At 39.8% G+C, this 27,616-nt stretch overlaps 1 protein-coding gene across 1 annotated transcript in view; it reads right to left on the bottom strand.

Moving 5' to 3' along the window:
- The window catches only part of LOC136943733 (CUB and sushi domain-containing protein 3-like), a 384,366-nt gene that overhangs the window by 38,578 nt on the left and 318,172 nt on the right, over positions 1-27,616 (bottom strand). Inside the window, exons 57-59 of the mRNA XM_067237158.1 lie at positions 9,281-9,463; positions 6,551-6,727; positions 4,940-5,128 (exon numbers count right to left, since the gene is read on the bottom strand). Coding sequence (XP_067093259.1) covers positions 4,940-5,128; positions 6,551-6,727; positions 9,281-9,463 — 549 coding nt within the window. The remainder of the gene's footprint in view (positions 1-4,939; positions 5,129-6,550; positions 6,728-9,280; positions 9,464-27,616) is intronic.

The raw sequence follows: 27,616 nt of genomic DNA, 5'->3' as shown, positions 1-27,616 counted from the left end.
CTCTCTCCACTGGCTACCTATCATGGCCCGTATCAGATTCAAGACCCTGGTACTGACCTTCCGAGCAGTGAACGGGACTGCACCCGTCTACATCAAGTTTCTCCTGCAGCCTTACACCCCCACCCGTCACCTACGGTCTTCTTCAGACAACCGCCTGGTGGTCCCACCGCTCAAGACCGCCCGGTCCCAACACAAGCTCTTCTCCTGTCTGGCCCCCCAGTGGTGGAATCAACTCCCCACCTCCATCAGAGACACTGACTGTCTCTCCACCTTCAAGAAAAGGCGGTAACACTTTATAATAAGTCAACGCTTTTTGGCATTTACAAAGTGTTAACTAATAGTTAGTTAATCCTTTATAAAACATTTTGAAACATTAACAATACATTATTAAATAGTTAATAAGCTTATTATTAAACACTATGTTGATCATTAATAAACACTGTTAAAAATTATGTATTTTATTCATAATACAATTCATAAGGTGTTTGATAACTGCATTATCATACTTTATAGACAGCTTGTTAATATAGTTGCAAACCAGTAGTTTAAAAGGTGTTAATGGTACATGAGCTGGTATAGAAAGCATTAGCAAATGGTGAACAAACCATTTACATTACCTTTATAAAGCATGAGTAAATAACTAACAACATATTTATTTATGTCTTTAAATTATGTATGCCAAGTCGAATACAGGATGTACACTATGCTTTGCAGATATCTTAACAACTATTTTATAAAGACTTACTAATGATGCAACTTCTGATTAGTAATGCAAGTTATAAAGCATTTACTAACTGTTAGTTAAGGCTGTTGCGTGACCTAATCTAAAGTGTGAACTATTTATGCCTTATTAAGCATTTATAGAAAGACTATAGGCCTATAGATGTTGTGTTTTTTTTTTTTTGAAGAAATAGCTGTTAATTTATTTACCTGGGTAATAAAATAGTATTTTATTTCCATTAAGAAGCGATACAGTAGAATTGGTATAAAAGTTGGTTACCCAAAGCTGTATTTTATTTTAAAAAAATGGCTGTAATAAACTGCAAATGTTTAGCTACTCCCCGTCAGGTCTGCAAACGCCTTTGAAAGCAGAGATTTGTTAAAACGTTTGTTAACCGAGACCGTAGGTCGAGGGTTACAAACAAACAAATCGTTTTAACAAATTGAGGCGACAAAGCGCTTGCTGACCTGTCGAAGAGTAAACATTTGGTTTCTTATATACTACAACAATATGTGGGAAGATCCCAAATCAAACACGGCGAATCTGGAGCAGACGCCATCTTGTCAGAGCAATGAGCGGCACTTGTACTGGTGACGTCACTACATCTCCAAGGCAACATATCAACAACTCTTTTGAGAACGTCTTCTGAACCAATAAGAACAGCATATTGGTTCAATTGCAACAACAGTACGAGCGTTCTGATTGGCTAATGGGTAGTCATGCCAGCCGCGTATTAAGTCTTTATATTCTATGCGCGTATTGACCTGCGGTCTGATACGTATTCTTATTGCCCTCCGTTGATGTCATCTTCACATTGAGCGAGATCGAGGAGTTTTACTATCCAGATGACAAGGAAGACATCAACACCGACGAGGAAATTCTTAACTTTCTAAAAGAGCAGAAAAGTGTGAACACAAAGAGATAAACGACAAGCGCTAGGCAGATTGCTAGGTTTGGTTGCTCAGATTTCAGATTGGTTGCTAGGTACTGTAGGTGCTAACACCTGAAACACACTGTGTGAAGACTTGAGTAGAGCTGAACAAAACGACATGTTTTAAATGAAAAGAGCTAAAAATGCCATATAATGAACAACTTACTAAGCTCGACCGTTCGGTCATGCCGAGAAATATCAAACTGAGGTTATAAGTATCGACCGCTGTCACTCTCGGCTAGTAGAGCTAAGTACTGTAGTTAGTAAGACACATGCCTGTCATTACTTCAATAAAATAGTAATTTTGTGTATCACATTGTGTTGTGTCTGTTTCCTTTTGAGAAACGTATGTTCAGCCTTTGTGAATGTGAGGTTCGAGAATGGACAAGAATACCTTAATAAATAACTTATAAATGTTTAATAAGGCATAGATAGTTCACACTTTAGATTAGGTCACGCAAAAGCCTTAACTAACAGTTAGTAAATGCTTTGTAACTTGCATTACTAATCACAAGTTGCATCATTAGTAAGTGTTTATAAAATAGTTGTTAAGACATCTGCTAAGTATTAGTGTACATCATCTATTCGACTTGGCGTACATTAATTAAAGACATAATTAAATATGTTGTTAGTTATTTACTCATGCTTTGTAAAGGTAATGTAAATGGTTTGTTCACCATTTGCTAATGCTTTCTATACCAGCGCATGTACCATTAACAGATTATAAACTACTGGTTTGCAACTATATTAACAAGCTGTCTATAAAGTATGGTAATGCAGTTATCAAACACCTTATGAATTGAATTATGAATCAAATCCATAATGTTTAACAGTGTTTATTAATGATTAACATAGCATTTAATAATAAGCTTATTAACTATTTAATAATGTATTGTTAATGTTTCAAAATGTTTTATAAAGGATTAACTAACTATTAGTTAACACTTTGTAAATGCCAAAAAGCGTTGACTTATTATAAAGTGTTACCGAAAAGGCTCAAGACGCACTTGTTCCGGGAGTACAACGGTACTTAGGAATGGTTCGCTTGACCCGATGTTAGTTTCCTCAAGGATCACAATGACTCTTGCTTAGAGACTTGTTGCTCTTGTGGTTAGTGGTAACTGATTTAAAATGTTTGTACTCGCTGTGATATATTGTTTTTATTATTATTGCTTGTTTTTTCCACAGGTACACTTGCACTTATAGCGGTTCATGTTGTTTAATTGTAACTTGTTTAACTACATGCTCTTATGGTTCTTCCCTTTGGCACTTACTTTGGTTGTTCACAATGTGTGCTTCATGTTTTGGGTACTCGCAATGTTTTTGTGGCTATCTTGTTGTTATGATCAGTGACCTATGCACTTTGTAAAGCTCTCTCTTGGAAGTCGCTTTGGATAAAAGCGTCTGCTAAATGAATAAATGTAAATGTAATGTAATCTTTGGGGTTGCCGACAGGCGCTAGAGGAATGGGTCTCTAAAGACAGCTGTAACTCTGCCCTGTATGGATGAGAGGATACCGGATCACAATCATGGTAGAATGTCTCCGTAGATCTTGGTTCCGCACTGGTGATCCGCAGACATGCTCTGATTCGGTCAAGATATCTGCGGAGACACCCTGGACACCGGCCAGGGAACAGCAGGTGCTCTGCTGACACTAGTCATTCTCACTAGATAACATATCTTTGTGTTCCAGCGTACGTGCTGCCTTTGTTTACATCATGATGGGTTTGCTGACTGGCGCAAAGAGGGGCAGCTCTCTAGAGGTAGCTATCTGCCCGATGTTGGATGAGAAGGGTACCGGGGAGATGGTGTATTTGGCTTGACAATATCAAATCACTCAACCTGCCTCAAACCGCAACCATCAAGTTAAATGCAATCAGGCGGTAACCAAAGAACGACTGGTACTGCAAAAGGGATTGTTTTCACTCTCTGGCGGAAAAATCTTTCTCTCGCTCCAACCTTCCGTGCAACACTTTCAGAGGAAAATAAAACTTGTGATTACGACCATATTCAATCGACAAACTTTCAGACTCTGATTGCCTCTGGCAAACATATATGCATAGAGGCTGCCAAGTTACCTCCAGACACCCCTCTTTGGTTCAGCAGAAGTGGTAGCATTAATATAGAGGTCCAAATTAATAATCCAATCATTCCTAAGTCTCTCTTTTATTAATTTAACCCAGAGAGAGATAAATAAAAAGTGCTGGTGGGAAAAGGGGGCACCTCACTGACTAATGCATACAGGTCAGTGATTACTGACAGCACTCAGACCCTGGGGGTGTGTGCATGTGTGTGTGTGTCTTTGTTTGAGTAGGTGATTTGTTTATTTTTGCTTGACTACACTTGTATGAGTTTGAATGGGTGTCTTTATGTTCCAGGCTGAAAAGATGGTACCCTGAAGCCTCACATCTCCTCAACACCACCAGCACAGACACACACACGCACACAGCAGTAGACATAAGTTCTCAGGTCTTTCCAGGAAGCTGAGTCGATAACAGCCTGGGGGTGCCACTCGAAGGGTCCAACACTCTCACTCTCTCTCTAGTGCCTTTGATTACAGCCTGGCCACGATCGCTCATGCTATAGAAAGGCTGAATAATGAAGCAGCTATGAAGTATTACCAGGGCTTATGTGCAAGTGTCAGAATGGATGTTCCAAAGGAGAGCTTTGGGCTGGGGGAAAGTTGTGTGTGGTGTGTTGCGAGTTGTTCTTTGAGGAAATGGAGGGAATGGAAGGGAATCAAAGGGCTCCAAGGTTTTGTCCTCAGCAATCGTGTACTTAGTGAGTTGTCTGCATCTTCATGTCATATGGAACTCTCCTCCTTTCTTTTATTGCAGCTGGAATGTTACCCAGCAACCACATCCTATACCTTTTAGAGTTGGTTATGGGTATGTCACTGTGCTGCTATATACAGTTCATAAGGGTGACTCCCTTTCAGTGCATGCTAAGTTTGGTGTTAATGCCAATTAAAAGTAAAGTGAAACAGTAAATGAGAGACTACTTCTTACTTTGCACACACATTATGTACAGCACAGCCTAGGGTTTCACAAAAGCACTTTGAGTGAATGCTCTCCAAGTATAAATACTTTCTTTCTGTGTACAGAAAATACGCCATTGTATGCCACTGTGTTGAAAGTCACAACCCTCAGGGAGACAATCTGCTTTGCTGAATTATAAGATAAAAATTTGTGTCCATAAATGTCAAAGGTAGAATTGGATGAGTAACTGTGTCAATCTGACAAAAAGCTCAAAAGAGTTTCTCTTTCCATCAATCAACATTGTTCTACCTTTGCAGGTAGGCAAGGTGGAGCTCCAGGTGCTGTTGTTGGTACAGGTGTGGGTGACAGAACCGGAACCAGAGTATCCCTCCATCTCAAACCCTGGCTGGCACATGAACGTCACGTTATGCCCCACATCAAAGTCGTCCCCAAACCTGATTCCATTGCCAGGCACACCTGGATCGCCACAGGTGATTACTGTTAAGGGTTGGGGGTGGGAAAAGGGTGTAGAGTGAGAGTTCTGTTAGTAATAGTGTGTTGCTTTTGAGGCTCAAGTTGGGGGTTCAAATTATGCTCAGGTGACACACACAAATGGGTACATGGACAAAATTAAAAGAAAACAATAGAGTATACTTATTTCTAGCATAAGATTATTAAAATGATATTAAGGTAGAGAAACAGTATCAAGTCAGACATGTCCTAGAGTAGCTTACATCTGATATTTACAAACTAGCTTCTTAGTTTTTGAGGCTGTCTAATCAGCAACCTCAAATGGATACTTGCATCTCATTCATTTCTTCACTTACATTACCTTGTGACTACATTAGTGTATTTTGGCAGCCAGGCATCACCCACTTGGGTGCTACGCATTCATCATGGATGAGGTGTTCTACAACCCTGCTCCCGGTCCCCCACTCCACCACTCTCTTCTTCTCATGGTGCCTGATAAGGACTCAGTGCCTACTGGCAGCAGAGTATCACCTAGGTGGGTGGCTCACATGGGTTATGATAATGCTATGTGTATTGTTACCATAATGTATCATTAAGGTGTGTGATGTCAGTTTTCCAAACTATATTTGAACAAATGCCCCCTCTCCCCTACACACACACATACAGCCACATAGAAAAACTCTAAACAGCAGATTGGTAAGGGGAATATGCCGAGCTGAGAAATCAACACAGCCAATAGGTGTGTTCAGCAAACCCTATCACAGAACTGTTTGAACAAAACTCCCAGTGCTCTGTCAAACATTTTGTCTCCTTGACTGTGTGGCTTTGATCTTTTAACTTAATAACTCAATAACTCATGAACCATGAAATGGCAGGCTCTCTAAATGGAAGCATAATGAGCCAAGCATTCCCCAGTATTTGTGTCCCTGGACTGGTTGGTTAGATCTAAAGTGAAGCAGTTGCGAGCATCTGTGTGATAATAGGGGGTGAAACATCCTGAAAAAAACAGCCATTCATGCTGCATAGAGGCCTTCTGCATATCTGAACACAAACTATCTTTATTGTTCCTCATTTTGCTTCTCTACCTCTGTCTTCCTGCTACTGTAGCCCACCCTCTCTATTAGAGGGTTTCTTAATTCCTGAGGAGACTAATTTAACTTCCAAATTGCAATGTTCAGATCATACATTTCTTCATTGCTTCAATTACTATATAGAAGGAGAAGTGCAAATAAAAAAGTTTAACAGTTATTTGAGTTCAAATTGAATATGGATTGACATGCTTCTTAATTACAGCAGCCTCAACTTGCAAGGATGCGGTAAATAAAAGCCTATTCTGTCAGTTTCAGCATCTTGTAGCAATGGAAGATTCATGACTGCCATTTCAGATTTTGGTCTGCATTTTACACACACCAATCAGCCTGTTTTTATTGGCAGGAAGGAAACACTTACGGGTACAGTTTGGGGCAGTGCCAGACCATGTGCCATTGGCCAGACATTGACGTGTGGGCAGGCCTGAAAGGAGGTAACCGTCCATACAGGAGTAGACTATTGAGTGGGAGAAGGTTGTGCCATCAACTCGGAATATCCTACTGTGGGCAGGGGTTCCTGGATTCTCACACTGCATTGCTACAGAACAGAATGGAGGAATAGAAGATCATTTAAAACATTTGTTAAAGAAGTCTAAAAACACACGTGCACACACACACTCCCACACACAGATTTCTCTGTAAAAGAGAAATTGTCAACAGTTTCCTCTTTCCTATTATGTTTCATTACTGACTGTATAACTGACTTGCCCCCTCAATCACTTAATTGTCAGGAAAATTAGAAAATGATTCTAGAGGTAGGAAGTCATTGGCCACAGAACGCATCCATCAGTGGAGACGCACACAGAATCCCAGGGGTCACTAATAAATCCTGGGCCAAAATTCCCATAGTTTCTAAAGATGGGAAACACTTGGATGACAAGTTTCAGCTTAACAGATGACAAGCTTTCATCAAAGTGAGGGGAAAAGCTGAGAGAGAAAATCATATGGCTTGAGTGAACACCCCCTGGTGGGATACTGGAGAGCTAACAATCTTAAAATCAGCTCCAGTGCAGGACCAGGGTTGAAAGTGCACCAGCCTGTCAGATTAAAACTGACACTGTAGACATTGTTAGGCTGAGAGAGTTAGCCAACCAAAAAGAAAAGAATGTCAGAGATTAACTTCATTTCCGTTTGAAACACTCAAGCAATATACAGCTCTGGAAAAAAATTAGAGACCACTGCACCTTTTTCTTTCAATATTTTTTGTTTGTTGAGAAGTACAATTTTAAGTGAGGAACGGTTCTCAACCTTTTTTAAAAGAAAGAAAAAGGTGCAGTGCAGTTGCGGAGTCAGAGTGGTGGCCGGAGTGGCACTTGACCCCGCAATATCGGACTGGCCACCCCAGGTGCAAAACTGAATTTGCTAACCCTAGAAATTGGATGCTGATTGACATTTAATTCATCTTGTTAAAAGAAGCATTGCTTTTGACACCTGCAGCGCATTTTTCAAATCGAGGATATTCCCACAGTTTACCAGTCATAAATCACTACGCCAGTGTCTGATACAGCACCAGAAGACTAGAGTATCATATTCAAGTAATTTTTAAAGAGTTAAGGCTTCCTGAACAAATTTTATGAACGTTGAGTTGACGTGCAGATGCATAGCCTTCTGGCAATTTGGTTCCATAACAGAAGCAGATAAGAGACATTTTTCTGTTGTTGTTTAGCGCTTAGCACAACCTGAGAAGATAACAGTGCAGTGTTGTACTGTAGTGTATGAGTGTTTATTAGGATTCCTCCATCAGACCTTAGGGGGCACCACAGGCCACGCCCAAATGTCCACTTTTCAAAGTGATGGCATTGGCAAATACCCTGTTTGCTATTGTAAAGCCTGTTTGAAATACGTATTTCAGAGTAGGGCTAGCCATGATCTAATAACTTAAAGGCTGGTAATTGATTGAAGGTACTGTACAGTTATAATAATGGGGATATGTAAAATTGAGATTGGACTCAAATGTGGGTATTTTGGATGTGTAGGCCTACATGTTATTTTTGCATAGGGTTCACTTCAAACATGAAAAGAAAGGGTGAGATAACAGACTTTAAAAAGCTGAGCAAACAGGATCTTGTGCAAATAGATCCCAGCCCTAGCACCACCCCAATACCTCAGAGCAGCTCCCTACCCGAGACTAGTCAGAGTCAATGTGGTCCGACTTCACAAGGACCCTGTCTACCAGCACCAGGTCAGAGCATACTAGGTAGTCAGTCACATGCCAAATTTAGCTTCAACTTGTCACAATAGGTGTTTGTTTTTGTTTTTCAGATTAAGCCTCCCTTTAAAATGTTGGTTGTTGATTCATGAGTGTTCTTGTTTTGACGGCTGTGGCATTTTCTTGTGTGATTATACACCAATAGTTATTTTAATGTAATACATTTATCAAAGGATGACACAGAGACCTCTGGATAGAAAAAAGTGATCCAAAGTCTCTCCAGTTTGTGGGTACAGTACAGTGTGTGTAAGAAAGAAATTATTTGCAATTCAGGGGTAGAGACACAGTCTATTCATAGAAAATGTCGAATTGGAATAAAGTAACCCTAGTGGGCCACACTGAAGAACTCAGGCTTAAGTGAATTATAATTTCTACTTCTAATCAGAAATCATATAAAGAATTTACACTCATTAGATGCCAGGCTAAGGTTACACACACATTTTCAGTCAAGGTCTCTGGACCCCCTAAAGTAGCCTTGGCCACCCCTTTACCACCCCATATATAAAAGTCTGATTCCGCCACTGGTGCAGTGGTCTCTCAATTTTTTCCAGAGCTGTATGCATCTTAAAGGGAGAAGTCTTACAAGTCAATATAAAAAAATCCACAAAGAAAATGTAATTTGGCTTTAGATAAACACATTTTTAAGGCAATCTGGACAGTAATGATGGCAGGCTCATGAAATGTACTGGAATGTGCAGTGGAATGTCGGTACTGTATTGGATGCAAATTGTGCATATCCATCATGTATAGCATTATACAGTATGTGTACGTGCGGAGAGGAGAGGATGGTCTTAGAGGTTCATTGTCATGCTTGAATTGTCTGCAACCTTTCAGCCCTACTGAAATTATGCCAGCTGACACACGCTTATGGATTGCCCTCACGTTTGCAGAAGGGCTGTCTTCCTGACCAGGTCCCATTGGGAAAGCAGATCCTCTCAGCTGAGCCGTACAGCGTGTGGCCCGACACACAGATGAAGCGCACTTTACTGCGCAGCTTGAAATTGCCTGCTTCTCTGCTGGCATGGACTGGGGTGCCTGGGTCCCCACAGATTCCTGCAGTGTCACCTAAAGGGGGGGGGGGGGGAGAGAGAGAACAGATTAAACAAGACTGCTGCTCAGGCATTGCTCCTTCAAGTCCCTCCCCACAGAGCAATCGTAAAACACAATGCAACAAAGAACAATTGTCGTGAAGCCAGCAACCTCAACTGATAACTTCCCATTACAACTGACACGGAACATCCAGGTCCATAAAGAAGCCAGTTAAACCAATCATGTGTGGCGGGATTCGTATGAACAGTATGCTCCCTCACATTATTATTAATTAACAATGATACTTCCTTGGATGTACTGTAGAAGTGTCATACCATCTTTGCATAAGTATTAGCAGAGAAATGTCTCAAGTCTTCGTTTCCCTCATCCCATCCCCATCAGGGGCCTCTCTTGTGGAAATCTGGGACATGTTCTTTTTCTGAGGCGGCAGAGATGAGAGGGCGAGGAGTTTAGCTAGCTCCCCGTCTTCTGAACATTTCATACTGTGATGAAGAGCAAGTCAAGCATAGAGCCCTGTGAGGGAGTCAGGAGTCTGCCCCTATACACAGGGGACATCTGCAGAATGCAGAAAAGAACACTACACCCACCATCTCTCTGCTATCTTGGAAAATGAAATGGAACCTTTCAAAAAAATCTTTAACATGAAACAGGGGATGGAAGAAGAACAGAATATACAGCTCTGGAAAAAAATGTAGACCACTGCACCTTTTTCTTTCCTTTCCAAATAATTAGATGAGGAAAGTTTTGAGTTGCCTCTTAAATTGAACCCTTCTGTTCCTCACTCAAAAGTATCCTTCTCAACTTTTGGGAAAAGAAAGAAAAAAGGTGCAGTGGTCTCTTATAAAATAAAAAAAAAAAAAAAAAAAAAATATATATATATATATATATATATACACACATACTAGGGGTGCAAAACCGAACCGCAAAATGTGTTCAACAAATAAACCACGGCTCGGTTTTTACATGTAAGCCGCGGTTTTTCGGATCTACGAGAAAACACCCTTTGTACTTCACCTTTCCCATACCCTTTCTCGGAGAGTACTAAGAGAGCTAAGTATTTAGAAAGATTATCTGTTAAATAATGTTATTTTATTGTTAACGTTTGAAAGTTATTTTTCCAAATATAGCTGCAAGCAGCAATGAGGTGGCCAAGCAGGTCAGATGACCCAGAAGAAACTTTCGACATCCTCAGAAGAGTGTTCCGAGTACATGCAGCAAGTTTGGCGTGAATCCATCAAAGATTTGCTGAGATACGAGACAACTTTCTGTTTGGCGGCTCTGCTGCCGATTTCGATTGGCTGTACCGGACAAACGGTTTTGAAAATCTAAAATCATTTTGATAGTTTGTGTGAGGATTGCATTGACTATAGCTTGTAGCTTGACTACAGGTAACTAGCGACTGCGGTGTACCTGGCTTCCTTTGCAGTGGCTTACAGTCTCGCTAAACAGAGAATCAGAGACATGACAAGCTCGTCGGCTTTGGCTGGATTCAAACCTCCGACGTTGCTGTTGCCAGGAGACCAACTTATCCTTGTGAGCGATTCTCAGTGCTGCAAATCACAGTTCAATTACTGGGTAAAAATATAAGCAGTTTTTCCTGTGGCAAGCGGTTGTCCGATTTGGCCCAAGTTTAAACAGCTGTAATTCAGTCCTATTTTGACATGTCAAGGTGATTGTGGTATGAAGATAATCTGTGCCAAATCTGGTGAATATTGGATACATTGTGTAGGAGTAGGGAAAAAACGTTTTATTCATTCATTCAAAATGGCAGCCTCATCAATTCGTCTGGTATCACGCATTAACATGCGTCAGACATGGAAATACAAGAAACAAATCAACAGTTATTGGTCAAAACACAATTTTGCCTATTGTAGCGCCCCCTAGAGCTCAAATGACCCTACCTTTTTCGGACCTCTTAATAACAGGGTCATGAATCCATACACCAAGTTTGGAGTCAATGCATCAAAGATTCACTAAGATATGACCTCACTTCCCTTTTTCCGGATCAGTTGCTGAATTTGATTGTCTGTAACTAACAAACGGTTGTGAAAATCAAAGCTCCAGGGGATAACTTTTGTGAGGCTTGGTCTGAAGATCATCTGTGGCAATTTTGAAGAAGATTCGTCAAGAATTGTAGGAAGAGTAGCGAAAAAACGCTTTTTGTTAACATTCAAAATGGCGGAGGATCTATATGACTGGGTATGACGTCATAGAGTGCGTTGAACTTGTCTTGATCCAGGGAATCCAATGATACCTCATTTTGGAAAATGCGGCATATGGTTCAAAGGTAACGTGTGTAAACACACCTTCAACTTTGACCCATTGGTGGCGCTAGAGGGTTGGAATGGGAGACATGAAACCTGTCCCCTCAAGTAATGAGGGGACAGGTTTCAAGTAATAATTTCACAACTTCTGACCATGTGGTTCTAGGGGCTGCCATAGACTCACTCCCATGGCAGATGTATAATAATAATAAATATAGCTGCAAGCAGCAATGGCGGATTCCTCCAAAACATTATGAACCATTGAAAAATTTATATTCTTCACAAATTGTCACTGTATAGAAACATCCATGCTGTAGACTTACCAATGGGATACCAAATCTGAAATGAAATACCATCAAGATCCACATGGGCTTTTATTTCAAGCCAAGGAGTGAAGGGAGGGGGCTTGGTGAGCCTACCCATTCCAGAAAGCCTTGTATCTTTGTGTATCAGGGCGTGGCCTGTAGCGTCACTTATGGGTGATATTGGGCCATTTGTGGTGTGGTAGTTACTCTTGGCCTATACTATCAATGTTTCAGGATTTTGAGAACTTTTTACCATTGCATACAAAATCGGAAATGCAATACCATCAAGATCCACATGGGCCTTTGCTAAAGACCAAGCAATGAGTGGGGGCTTGGTCAGCCCACAATTGCCTGAAATGTTGTGTATGCGTCTCGCCAAGCTTGCGCGTGTGTCAAGGGAAAGGCTGAGTGTGTGAGAATGTGGAGCGCGCGCGCTGAGGAGCAGGGGAGACATTTCATTGGAAATTTCGTTAGCAATTAGCCAAGCATGCATGTTTCAAATATTCACCACAAATCGACTTTTCATGTTACAGTCAACTTTTCCTCAGATTTGTGTACTAAACATCCTCAAGAGTCTTCATATGAACTTGTGATTGAATCAAAGTATCAGTTTTTGACCGGCGGATGTGTAAATCATTATTTTAGCGTTAGCGATAAATTCGATTTGCTTTATATCAACCATTTTTGGAGATATGAAATAGCCTTTGCACATGGTAACATGTTGTTGTGTCTTCCTTGTGACATACCAAGTTACGTGTTGATATCTCAAAGATTTGCTGAGATTTGACCCAACTTCCTGTTTGATTGCTTTTTTGCTGATTTTGATTGGCTGTGCCGGACAAACGGTTTAGAAAATCAAAACGCCATGGGATAACTTTTGTGCGGCTTGGTCTGAAGATCATCTATGGTCATTTTGAAGAAGATATGACAAAAATTGTAGGAGGAGTAGGCTTTCAAAGGTTTTTGATACAACCGGAAATAGCGGAAAGTCTATATAACCGGAAATTGACGTCATCTGAACTCGTCTTGATCCAGGGAATCCAATGGTACCTCATTTTTGAAAACGGTTCAAAAGTTGCGTGTGTAAACACAAGTCCAACTTTGACCCATTGGTGGCGCTAGAGTGGTCTAATGGGATACATGAAACTTGGTGTAGGTATAGAAGGAACTGTCCTTAATGAGTGCGCCAAATTTCACAAAAAGTTATCCAAGGGTTCTAGGGGCTGCCATTGACTCCCATGGAACTAGAATAATAATAATAAAACTAACAATAACAATAGGTTTCCTCCTTACGGAGGAATCCTAACTAGAGAGGGTACAATTTCTGGGAAAATTGTAGGGTGTGCTTGCTTGCGTCGGTTGCACAGGGGTCCGTTTTTGAATGACATTTTTACAACTGATATTTATGTATATTTTATATAAAAATGCATACTTATTATTTATAAAGATTACATAGATTTAAAAGCATTTTTTTTGCTGCTGATTTACAACTGAAAATACGAGTGAAGTGTAGAATGAAATATGATGTCTTCTCATTTCCCCTGCAAGAGGCAGCCTCAACGTTGAATCAAAACGAATACATTTGGCAGACCGTTGTAAAAATTGACCTAATCTCTATGGCTTAAACGTCATTTTAAGTTTTTCCCTTCTCATGATATTTTCAGGCATTTAGCCTACTCATTGCATTCATTCATTAATAAAGAACTCCCTTTGACGATTATTCTACGACGTTACCCGGTAGTAGAAGATGGAATCGCGATTCAAACAGTACCATCTGCTAACTGAAAATATGCCCCCCAAAACGTAAATAAGCTTGACATTTATTTAGTGGAAAATCGCTCATTCATAAAAAGCTCACTGGTAGCGATCATTGTCAGTAACAACGCAAAATGCGATATAGCCCTGTGTTGAAAAGCTGCCCCGGTAAATTTTACTACTACGGTACAGTACTAGACTACTGCTGTGTTCGTCTTGGTAGCGATTGCGTTGGTTGAATTGGATTTAACGTTCCGTTGTACGGTTTATGCTGAAATTAATTATTTTCATGAACAGATTGACAACGTTTAGGCTGTGGCAATGAAGTTCAGGTTAGTAGATAGTAAGTGCCGAACATGTTCTGTCGCCGTTTGACTTCCTAAACAGCTGTGTAGTGTAGATGTTTTTGTAGTGTGTCTCGCGTAAGCTACAGCGTTGCAGTGAGCTACACTGGTTTGAAACCACAGGTAATGGTAATTTCACCAACAAATCGTTTACTAATGTCAGAATAAATCCTACAACGAAAATGTATATGTGAGGAATGTTTATTTTAACGATTGAAAACAGATAACGCTACATTATAGACCACTGTAGTATGTGTTGCCCGGGCAACACAGGCTAATGTCATGATGCTAATACTTCAGTGAAATAGTAGACTACTGTTTCCGAAAGTAGATGTACTTCCTTAATAATATCAGCTTATATTATACATTACACATCACAAAGTAAAATGAGTAAATAGTTATCACCCTGGCCTCTTTTCTTGTGGCGTTCCTTCAGCTGCCTTGTAGTAAAGCTATAGTTAGCCTAGCTATCCCCCAAGTTAACAGATGCGAAACGAATGTTCTGGCAAAGGTAGTCACGCGTGTTTTCGTGACGTTAGTGACGCAGTGACGTTAGTAACTTCAGTGACTGTGGCTAGCAAATTAGCCACCGTTAGCTTCACTTTTCGCCACAAAAACTTAACTTAAGCCTAAACCATGCAACAGAACGTAAATTCCAATAGAAGCAACTCAATCGCTACCAAGACAAAACTTTTGACACCTACGTTGTCTATGTAGGCCAAATATTGACTGAGTTTTAGGGGGGCAAAGAAGGCTTGAGCACACCCAACTAGAGAGGGTACAATTTCTGGGGAAATTGTAGGGTGTGCTTGCTTGCGTCGGTTGCACAGGGGTCAGTTTTTTAATGACATTTTTACAACTAATATTTCTGTATATTTTATATAAAAATGCATAGGGCCTACTTATTATTTATAAAGATTACATAGATTTAAAAGCATCTTTTTTTTGCTGCTCATTTACAACTCAAAATACGAGTTAAGTTTAGAATGAAATATGACGTCTTCTCATTTCCCCTGCAAGAGGCAGCCTCATAGCTGAATCAACAAATAAATTTGGCAGACCGGTGTAAAAAATGACCTAATCTCTATGACTTAAACGTCCTTTTAATTTTTCCCTTCTCGTGATATTTTCAGGCATTTAGCCTACTCATATTGCATTCATTCATTAATAAAGAACCCCCTTTGAAGATTATTCTACGACGTTACCGGCAGTAGAAGATGGAATCGCGATTCAAACATTACCATCTGCTAACTGAAAAATGCCCCCAAAAACGTAAATGAGCTTGACATTTATTTAGTGGAAAATCGCTCATTCATAAGAAGCTCACTGGTAGCGATCATTGTCAGTAACAACGCAAAATGCGATATAGCCCTGTGTGGAGAAGCTGCCCCGGTAAATTCTACTACTTCAGTACAGTACTAGACTACTGCTGTGTTTGTCTTGGTAGCGATTAAGTTGGTTGAATTCGATTAAACGTTCCGTTGTACGGTTTAGGCTGAAATTAATTATTTTCATGAACAGATTGACAAAGTTTAGGCTGTGGCAATGAAGTTCAGGTTAGTAGTCAGATAGTTTCACCTATTGAAAGACTTTTGATTTAAGTAAAGGGAGTGCCGAACATGTTCTGTCGCCGTTTGACTTCCTAAACAGCTGTGTAAGTTAGATGTTTTTGTCGTGTGTCTTGCGTAGGCTACAGCGTTGCAGTGAGCAACACTGGTTTGAAACCACAGGTAATGATAATTTCACCAACAAATCGTTTACTTGTAATGTAATATCATAGTAAATCCTACAAAGAAAACAAATGTATTTGTGAGGAATGTTTATTTTAACGATTGAAAACAGATGCATCATAGACCACTGTGGTATGTGTTGCCCGGGCAACAGAGGCTAATGTCATGCTAATGCTTCAGTGAAATAGTAGACTACCGTTTCCGAAAGTAGATGTAGGCCTACTTCCTTAGTAATATCAGCTAATATTGTACATTACATTTCATAATTGTGTTTCACATCACAAAGTAAAATGAGTAAATAGTTATCACCCTGGCCTCTTTGCTTGTGGCGTTTCTGCAGCTGCCTTGCAGTAAAGCTATAGTTAGCCTAGCTATCCCCCAAGTTAACAGATGCGAAACGAATGTTCTGCTACAGGTAGTCACGCGTGTTTTCGTGACGTTAGTAACGTCAGTGACTGTGGCTAGCAAATTAGCCACCGTTAGCTTCACTTTTCACGACAAAAACGCAATTTCTACTTAAACCATGCAACGGAACGTAAATAAAAATACAACCAACGCAATCGCTAACAAGACGAACCTTTTGACACCGCCGTTGTATATGTAGTCCAAATATTGACTGATCCTTAGGGGGGCGAAAAAAAAAAAAAATATATATATATATATGTGAGAGAACAAAGGTTGTGCCCTTGCCGAAGGCAAAGCACACCCAACTAGAGAGGGTACAATTTCTGGGGAAATTGTAGGGTGTGCTTGCTTGCGTCGGTTGCACAGGGGTCCGTTTTTGGATGGTCTGCCAAATTTATTCGTTTTGATTCAGCTATGAGGCTCTTGCAGGGGAAATGAGAAGACATCTATTTCATTCTACATTTCACTCGTATTTTGAGTTGTAAATGAGCAGCAAAAAAAAAAATGCTTTTAAATCTATGTAATCTTTATAAATAATAAGTATGCATTTTTATATAAAATATACAGAAATATCAGTTGTAAAAATGTCATAAAAAATGGACCCCTGTGCAACTGACGCAAGCAAGCACACCCTACAATTTCCCCAGAAATTGTACCCTCTCTAGTTATTAGGGGCCAAGCAGCGAAGCGGCGCAGCCACTTAAGTGTTTCTACCTTTTCTTATAATTGGTGGCCAAGCCGCAAGAGCGGGAAAGCCACCTTAAGGGTTTCTACCTTTTCTTATAATTGGTGGCCAAGCCGCAAAGCGGCAAAGCCACCTTAAGGGTTTCTACCTTTTCTTATAATTGGTGGCCAAGCCGCGAAGCGGCGAAGCCACCATAAGGGTTTCTACCTTTTCTTATAATTAGGATTCCTCCGTAAGGAGGAAACCTATTGTTATTGTTAGTTTTATTATTATTATTCTAGTTCCATGGGAGTCAATCAAATCAAATCAAATTTATTTGTATAGCCCTTTTTACACGCAAGCATGTCACAGAGGGCTTCACATATGCCCATAGAACTGCCCCTCAACCAACCTAAACCCTCAAGGAAGACAAGGAAAAACTCCCAAAAAACTCTCAACAGGAGAAAAATGGAAGAAACCTTGGGAGGAGCAATTCAGAGAGGGATCCCCTCCTCCAGAGACGGTTGGTGAGAGAGAGGAGCAGAACACAGGCTAAACATAGTCATACAGTGTCGGTGGGTTTTTAAAACACCAAAATCCATTGTTCAACTTTATAGATGTAGGACAGGACCGGGAGACTCGCGACCAGGTCCAGCGTTGGCTGACCGACGACCAGGCAGGTGCTGACAACTCAAACCCCCACACCACAAGGGATGTGTGTGGGGGGGGACAGAGAGAGGAGAGCAGGGATTAGAGGATGCCAGGAGCAGATAACAGTTACAGTCATAATAGAATGAGATCCCCACCGGTCAAGTGTGGACTGGTGCAGCAATTTAACAGAGCAAAAAAGGGGAATTTGATGCAACCCCACACACCAAGACAGCGACAGCCCCCCCCCATTTGGAACATGAAATCTGTTCCAGGGGAAGAGAACTCAAAAATAAGTTATACTTATAGAATAAGGATGGAAGCAACCCGTCCCCCATTGCCTCCAACTAGTAACATACTTACCTTTAACAGTCGTAGAATTGACTAAACAATAACGTTTTTAACCTAATTTTAAATGTCGAAACAGTATCAGACTCCTTATTTGAGACGGGTAATTTGTTCCAGAGAAGAGGTGCTCTATATGAGAACGCCCTACCTCCAGCTGTCTTTTTCTTAACTTTGGGAACCACCAGATAGCCGGCATCTTGAGATCTAAGTGTCAATGGCAGCCCCTAGAACCCATGGATAACTTTTTGTTAAATTTGGCACACTCATTAAGGACAGTTCCTTCTATACCTACACCAAGTTTCATGTATCCCATCAGACCACTCTAGCGCCACCAATGGGTCAAAGTTGGACTTGTGTTTACACACGCAACTTTTGAACCGTATGACTGATTTGCAAAAATGAGGTACTATTGCATTCCCTGGATCAAGACGTCAATTTCCGGTTTTATAGATTTTCCGCTAATTCCGGTTGTATCAAAAACCTTTGAAAGCATACTCCTCCTACAATTTTTATCATATCTTCTTCAAAATGACCAGAGATGATCTTCAGACCAAGCCTCACAAAAGTTATCCCATGGCGTTTTGATTTTCTAAACCGTTTGTCCGGCACAGCCAATCAAAATCGGCAACAAAGCAACCAAACAGGACGTTTGGTAAATCTCAGCAAATCTTTGAGATATCAACACCAAACTTGGTATGTCACAAGGAAGACACTACATGTTACCATGTGCAAAGGCTATTTCATATCTCCAAAAATGGTTGATATAAAGCAAATCGAATTTATCGCTAACGCTAAAATAATGCTTTACACATCCGCCGGTCAAAAACTGATACTTTGATTCAATCACAAGTTCATATGAAGACTCTTGAGAATGTTTAGTACACAAATCTGAGGAAAGGTTGACTGTAACATGAAAAGTCGATTTGTGGTGAATATTTGAAACATGCATGCTTGGCTAATTGCTAACGAAATTTCCAATGAAATGTCTCCCCTGCTCTTCAGCGCGCGCGTGCTCCACATTCTCACACACTCAGCCATTCCCTTGACACACGCGCGGCTTGGCGAGACGCATACACAACATTTCAGGCAATTGTGGGCTGACCAAGCCCCCACTCATTCCTTGGCTTGAAGTGAAGGCCCTTGTGGATCTTGATGGTAATGCATTTTAGAAAAAGTTCTCAAAATCCTGAAACATTGATAGTATAGGCCAGGAGTAACTACCACACCACAAATGACGCACCATTAACCATAGGTGGCGCTACGGCCAAGCCCCAATTGTCCATTTAAAAAGTGATGCCATTCGCATCCCATTTGTCCCAAAATTCTGAAATTCATTAGATATGCCTTATTTCTTATGAGGAACAAAAAAGCCTCAATAACCTATAACGGCCGCCATATTGGATTTTTTTGTACAATAAAGATTTAGGAAACACGTTTTTTCGTTACTTCTCCTACAATTGTTGTCCAATCTTCCCCAGAATTGGCAGGTATCATCGTCAGAGCAACCCTCACTGAATTCCTCAGCAGATTTTTGAATTTCAAAACCATTTGTCCGGTACAGCCAATCAAAATCGTCAACAAAGCAACCAAACAGGATGTTGGATCAAATCTCAGCAAATCTTTGAAATATCAACACCAAACTTGGTGTGTCACGTGGAAGACACTACATCATGTTACCATGTGAGAAGGCAAATTAATATCTTCAAAAATGATTGAAATAAAGGAAATCTAATTTATTTCTAACGCTTAAATAATGCTTTACACATTCGCCGGTGCAAAACTGATACTCTGATACAATCACAAGTTCATGAAGACTCTTGAGAATGTTTAGTACACAAATCTCAGAAAAAGTTGACTGTAAGATGAAAAGTAGATTTTTAGTGAATATTTGAAACATGCATGCTTGGCTAATTGCTCCCCTCGCGTGCTCCAAATTCTCACACACTCAGCCTTCCCTTGACACACGCATGCTTTCTTGAAATTGTGTGCTGACCAAGCCCCCACCCTCGTTTTTTAGCCCCTGTTTCATTTCGCTTCCAATCGCAGCTCGCCGTTACGAATATAAATTATTTTTCGGCGGCCATTGTTGTTTTCAACTGGAGTCGCGTGATAGCCGTGTTGGAGGCAGCCACTTTCGGTAAGTCCTATTTTTACACATTTTAAGCTAGAATTAATGATTGGGTTTGTGAAAGTACACTACTCTTGAATTATGGTGAAGGTTTTAGCACTTTTAGACCTTTTAGATCATGATTCTGAAGTGATGGAAAACCGAACTCGAAAAGTAGCTACTGTAGCTATAGCTTTTTTCCTCTGTGTTTTTAATTAGTGAGTCATTTTGCATCTCGGCGAATTTTTCATCAAAAAGGTTAAGGAGAGCAGCCTTTAGGAGAAAAAGCAATTCCCCACAGACCTGTCGGGTAATAATTTTGATTTGGGGGTGTGAAAGTCTTTGTAATAAGCCTATGCGGTCTTAGGCGGCAGCCATGCTTTCGTCGCGTCATGTTCATAAGTTCACCATTTTACAGTTATGTCGACACGAAAAAGGTCGAGGAGGGAAGCCTTTAGGAGATGTGGGAATTGTGCTTTTAGCCAGATGCTCCGATTATTTTTGTGTTTTGTGGACTTGCAAATGGGGTGATACTGCGTCCCGGGGGTACATTGTTTTGACGTTAGCCTCAGAGTCAGGCTCGGCTGGCAGTGTGTAAACAATTTTGTATTTCACTCAATTCTACTCCAAAAATGTCAGGGAGGACTGCTTTTTGTAGACAAGGGCCTGCTAAAGATAGCCAGTATATCTGATTTTTCAAGGCGATCCTGTTTCATTCGTCATATGCCCTGAGAAAGCGACCTACGTTAGCCAGGCTAGTTTTGCCAATTTCAGTAAGTCAGGCTATTTAAAGGTCTCTGACAGTCAGAATCACTGTTTACAGGCAAAGGTCGAGCTGGGGGGTATTCGTCGTAGCTCGCTTAGCGGTTTAGCGAGCTAATTTTCAGGCTAAGATAAAAAACGCCCCTCTTTTTGGTTCGTGGAAGCAACTTTCGATAAATCACCATAGTAACATATCAATTAGCACTAACCTGCTCCAGAGCAGGCTAACGTAAGTGTAGCTGGATAAGCTTGCCACACCCCCAGAAAATAACATGGCAGCTCCCTTTTTGAGAGACCCAGTTGACCAAGGAGCTATAAGTTATTTCGATTAGCTTTCCATACCAATAGAGTTCTTCGAGATTGCCAAGATCCTTTATTTCACACGGATGAGTTCTTGTTTGAGCAATATCGATTCAGCCGACATGGACTCATTTATTTGCAAGACCTTCTCGGGCCGTACATTGCAAATATCACATGCCGCAGCAAGCTTTATGCTTTATTATGAGCTTATGCTGCTGTATGTGAATATGTAACGCTATGTTTTACGAAATGTCTTGTCTTATCTGTTGTGCCTGTGCTTTTTATATGTTTCACTGTGGGAGAGTGGGAAACGTCATATCGATTCCTTTTTATGTCTTGACATGTGAAGAATTGACAATAAAGCTACTTGAAACTTTAACTGTGCTTCAGACTGCATAGCCTTGAGGTTTTTTGCGTCAGGTAGGCTATAGGCTACATTTTTATACAGTATAGGCGATGCAGAAAACATTGGCAAAGCCGCAGCATGCGTTGCTGTAAGAAAAGTGGGTAACACTTTATAATAAGTCAACGCTTTTTGGCAAGTGTTAACTAATAGTTATTTAATCCTTTATAAAACATTTTGAAACATTAACAATACATTATTAAATAGTTAATAAGCTTATTATTAAACACTATGTTGATCATTAATAAACACTGTTAAAATTATGTATTTTATTCATAATACAATTCATAAGGTGTTTGATAACTGCATTATCAGACTTTATAGACAGCTTGTTAATATAGTTACAAACCAGCAGTTTAAAAGGTGTTAATGGTACATGAGCTGGTATAGAAAGCATTAGCAAATGGTGAACAAACCATTTACATTACCTTTACAAAGCATGAGTAAATAACTAACAACATATTTACTTATGTATTTAATTAATGTATGCCAAGTCGAATACAGGATGTACACTATGCTTTGCAGATATCTTAACAACTATTTTATAAAGACTTACTAATGATGCAACTTCTGATTAGTAATGCAAGTTATAAAGCATTTACTAACTGTTAGTTAAGGCTTTTGCGTGACCTAATCTAAAGTGTGAACTATTTATGCCTTATTAAGCATTTATAGAAAGACTATAGGCTTATAGATGTTGTGTTTTTGTTTTTAGAAGAAATAGCTGTTAATTTATTTACCTGGGTAATAAAATAGTATTTTATTTCCATTAAGAAGCAATACAGTAGAATTGGTATAAAAGTTGGTTACCCAAAGCTGTATTTTATTTTCAAAAAATGGCTGTAATAAACTGCAAATGTTTAGCTACTCCTCGACAAGTCTGCAAACGCCTTTGAAAGCAGAGATTTGTTAAAACGTTTGTTAACCGAGACTGTAGGTCGAGGGTTACAAACAAACAAATCGTTTTAACAAATCAAGGCGACAAAGCGTTTGCTGACCTGTCGAAGAGTAAACATTTGGTTTCTTATATACTACAACAATACGTGGGAAGATCCCAAATCAAACACGGCGAATCTGGAGCAGACACCATCTTGTCAGAGCAATCAGCTGCACTTGTACTGGTGACGTCACTACATCTCCAAGGCAACATATCAACAACTCTTTTGAGAACGTCTTCTGAACCAATAAGAACAGCATATTGGTTCAATTGCTACAACAGTACGAGCGTTCTGATTGGCTAATGGGTAGTCATGCCAGCCGCGTATTAAATCTTTATATTCTATGCGCGTATTGACCTGCGGTCTGATAAGTATTCTTATTGCCCTCCGCTGATGTCATCTTCAAAATCAGTTTTACTATCCAGATGACAATGAAGACATCAACAGCGACGAGGAAATTCTTAACTTTCTAAAAGAGCAGAAAAGTGTGAACACAGAGAGATAAACGACAAGCGCTAGGCAGATTGCTAGGTTTGGTTGCTCAGATTTCAAATTGGTTGCTAGGTAGGTGCTAACACCTGAAACACACCGTGTGAAGACTTGAGTAGAGCTGAACAAAACAACATGTTTTAAATGAAAAGAGCTAAAAATGCCATAAAATAAACAACTTACTAACCTAGACCGTTCGGTCATGCCGGGAAATATCAAACTGAGGTTATAACGTATCGACCGCTGTCACTCTCGGCTAGTAGAGCTAAGTACTGTAGTTAGTAAGACACATGCCTGTCATTACTTCAATAAAATAGTAATTTTTTGTATCACATTGTGTTGTGTCTGTTTCCTTTTGAGAAACGTATGTTCAGCCTTTGTGAATGTGAGGTTCGAGAATGGACAAGAATACCTTAATAAATAACTTATAAATGTTTAATAAGGCATAGATAGTTCACACTTTAGATTAAGTCACGCAAAAGCCTTAACTAACAGTTAGTAAATGCTTTATAACTTGCATTACTAATCACAAGTTGCATCATTAGTAAGTGTTTAGAAAATAGTTGTTAAGACATCTGCTAAGTATTAGTGTACATCATGTATTCGACTTGGCGTACATTAATTAAAGACATAAGTAAATATGTTGTTAGTTATTTACTCATGCTTCGTAAAGGTAATGTAAATGGTTTGTTCACCATTTGCTAATGCTTTCTATACCAGCTCATGTACCATTAACAGATTATAAACTACTGGTTTGCAACTATATTAACAAGCTGTCTATAAAGTATGGTAATGCAGTTATCAAACACCTTATGAATTGTATTATGAATCAAATCCATAATGTTTAACAGTGTTTATTAATGATTAACATAGCATTTAATAATAAGCTTATTAACTATTTAATAATGTATTGTTAATGTTTCAAAATGTTTTATAAAGGATTAACTAACTATAAAATAACACTTTGTAAATGCCAAAAAGCGTTGACTTATTATAAAGTGTTACCGAAAAGTGTACTTGGCGCTTAACCAGCTGATGAATCAATTCATCATATTCCCTGGCCATGTCCCAGTCAATGACATCAAAGAGGGATTTACACATATGCCTACATGCATATACACATATATAGTACATGATATAAGCGCAGTAGCCTACATATATCCTCATAATTGTCTATGAATTCGTATCAATTAGATACTCTTTCGCCTTGTTTTTATTTAGCCTACTTATTCTGAAAGAGTTGAGATCATTATTTTCGCTAGCAAGATCTCATTCGATTATTAATTTCCATTAAGCCTATACCAGCAGGCACAATTAAAGAAATGTGATCTGATTGATTGGGTTAATGAGGCACTTAAGATGAGCCTATACATTTCCAAAAACTTTCGCATTTAGCTTATCGGCAATTGTTTCCCAAGCTGCTTGTTTTGCTCTGACAGCGGTGGCGGTGTTTGACTTAGCCATGATTATATGCTTATTGTCTAGAGACTCATTATAATAGTTTGCTCGGATGGCGAGAATAGCCGATCACTGCTCTCTCTTTCGTCTTTTCCGCCATCATACCGTTAGAAAATCACGGTTTTGGTGATCGACCTTTCCTTCCTTTTGAAGTAGGACGTGCACGTGCAATTTCCCTGATAAGTTTAGCCTGATTGAAATTAACCACATGATTTGGATGCGGATCAGCCGTTGACGAACCGATATTTGCTGTTCTCACTCATCTCACTAATGTTAACGGACTAAAGGGACAATTGATTAACTTAGCTTCAACCCTTACGATGAACAGGGCCCTGGTCTTTTGTCAGATGTGTATATATTGACCAGTTTAGAGGTAAATACTCTTGCCAGAGCCTGGAATCGAACCCGTGTTTTGAGTAAGTAAGTAAGTAAGTAAGTAAGACTATTTATATAGAACATTTCATACAAGAATTGTAGCTCAAGGTGCTTTACATAAAATCAATAAAAACAATAATACAAGTGATAAACAATTCAAACAAAAATAAAAATCCCAATAAGATCTCTGTTCAAGAGAGAAAACAACTTTAAAAGTAGGAAAACCCTTTTGAGATAAAATTACTTAAATGCTTTGGTAAAAAGGTAGGTTTTAAGCTGTCTTTTAAAAATGTCTAGAGTGTTTGCTTCCCTAATATTTATGGGTAATTTGTTCCATAGTTTTGGGGCGTTATTGACAAAGGCCGAATCACCAGTCTTCTTATGACTGCTTCTGGTGACCTCTAATAGGCCTGCATTTGATGATCGCAGTGTTCTAGCTGGTGTGTAGTTTATAAAGGAGTTAGCAATGTAGCTAGGTCCTTGTCCGTGTAGAGCTTTGTATGTGAGGAAAAGGACCTTAAAGTCAATTCTGAAGGTAACAGGGAGCCAGTGTAAAGTAGCTAGGACAGGACTAATGTGTTCTCTCCTTTTAGTTTTGGTTAATAATCTAGCTGCAGAATTTTGAATGAGCTGTAGTCTTTCAGTGGTTTTCTTGGGAAGACCAGTGAAAAGTGCGTTACAGTAGTCCAGCCAGCTGGATATAAAAGCATGAATTAACTTCTCTGCATCATTTTGGTTTATGAATGGTCGTACCTTTGCTATATTCCTCAGGTGAAAGAAAGCTGTTTTGTTCACTTTATTAATGTGAGAGTTGAAATTCAAATCTGAGTCCAGGATTACACCGAGACTCGTCACCTCTGGTTTAAGACAGGGAGTTAAGCCTCCAAGATTCTTAATAAGCATCTCTCTTTTGGATTTGGGGCCACATAGTAGGACTTCGGTTTTGTCTTCATTTAATTTAAGAAAGTTATCATTCATCCATTTGTTTATTGCCAACAGGCAGTTGATTATGTCGCCGAGTGGTAAAATATAAAGAGAAAAAAAAAAAAATGGACCTAAGCAGCTTCCTTGAGCAACCCCGTAGCAGTTCTCATGTTTCTTGGACCTATGGTCACCTAAACTAACATAAAACTTCCTTCCTGTGATATATGATTTCAGCCAGTTCAATACACTATCCGTGAACCCAATAAGCTTTTCCAGTCTATTGATTAGGATGTCGTGATCAATTGTATCAAATGCTGCACTGAGATCTAACAGGATAAGGATAGAGACTTTATTTGCATCAGAGTTTAGTCTGAGGTCGCTAATTATTTTGGTGAGAGCAGTTTCAGTACTGTGATATTTCCTGAAACCTGACTGTGAGACTTCCAGGATGTTATTTTCTTCAAGAAAAGAATTTAATTGGACTAAAACTATCTTTTCCAGTACTTTACTAATAAATGGAAGGTTTGATATTGGTCTGTAATTTGCAAGTAGACTGTTATCCAATTTGGGTTTCTTTAATAGGGGCTTTACAACAGCTGTTTTGAAGGCATCTGGGAAGACGCCAGTTCTAAGGGATGTGTTTATAATCTCTAGCACCGGACCTGAGACACTATCAAACACTCGCTTAAAGAATGTTGTGGGTATAGGATCAATATCTGAGGTTGTGGAGTGACTTTGCATGGGTCTCCATGAGGTCAACACATTTGGATTCAAGTTCAAGTAATGACACTGCATTTCACAGTCAAAACTGAAGTCTGTATCAAGTGTAGATGGGAAAAGCTTCATTTTTCACAACTGACATGGACCCTTTCTTCACTTTGACAGGTCTGGAGGGTCATGCAGAGGCCTGCTCAACAGAGTTCAACAGAGGATGCAACAGACTCGAGGATGGTGAGATCCACACAGACCCCTTGCTGGACTACCCCTCTCTAGCTGGACAGCTTCTCTTCAGACCTGACCCCAGGACAGCTTCATCCAGCTGGCCTGCCTGCCTGCCTGCTTGCCCCTGCCTGCCAGCACTCCAGAGACAGTCACCCCACAGACACAGTAGCTCTGCAGCCTGCTTTTTTGAGGACATTGATGAAAAAGGACAAGCCAGCATTACTTTGATGAAAGTCTAAATGTTTAATCCTTTCCATGTGCCAGTATGCCAAGCTGCTGACTTTGTGTCTTAAGTGATGAAACTAGTTCAAGTGATAGACTTTTGACCTGAATCCAATGATTATTCATCTGAATAAAAACCACTCAAGAGAAGTACTGCTTCTTGGATCATTTGTGCTCCACATCAGTACATCTCACACATTTGCCTTTGTTTCCATGGGATTCATGGAATTGTTACATTTACATTACATTTACATTTACATTTAGCAGACGCTCTTATCCAGAGCGACTTACAGTAAGTACAGGGACATTCCCCCGAGGCAAGTAGGGTGAAGTGCCTTGCCCAAGGACACAACGTCATCTGGCACGGCCGGGAATCGAACCTTCTGCAACCTTCTGATTACAAGCCCGCTTCCCTAACCGCTCAGCCACCTGACTCCCCATTTTTTTGTTAGTTTCTGCTCCACCATTTCCACCCTAGTGTAATAATAAGTATAATTTAGGAAAGCAATTACATTTTTGTGTTATCCTTTCGCATTACACACATTTAGTCAATGTTCTTAAACTCAACCGATTATTGTCATTTTACCATACTGTTCATATTGAACAGACATCAGTGTTTACTTGGAAAGATGACTGTATATTTCCACTTTTGATTTGTATTTCCATCGTAAGTTTGGTCTTTAATTTCATTTGGAAGTGGTATTAAAAGGTCTTACATTTAACTTGTTTATACCTGTAGACACCCTGTGAAGCCCCCACCCCCCACTCCAGAGACAGTTGGTGAC

This window comes from Osmerus mordax, chromosome 6 (genome assembly GCF_038355195.1).
Source record: "Osmerus mordax isolate fOsmMor3 chromosome 6, fOsmMor3.pri, whole genome shotgun sequence".
NCBI classification, from domain to species: domain Eukaryota; kingdom Metazoa; phylum Chordata; class Actinopteri; order Osmeriformes; family Osmeridae; genus Osmerus; species Osmerus mordax.
The sequence above is the reverse complement of the archived record's forward strand: the minus strand, read 5'-3'. Positions and strand labels throughout refer to the sequence as shown.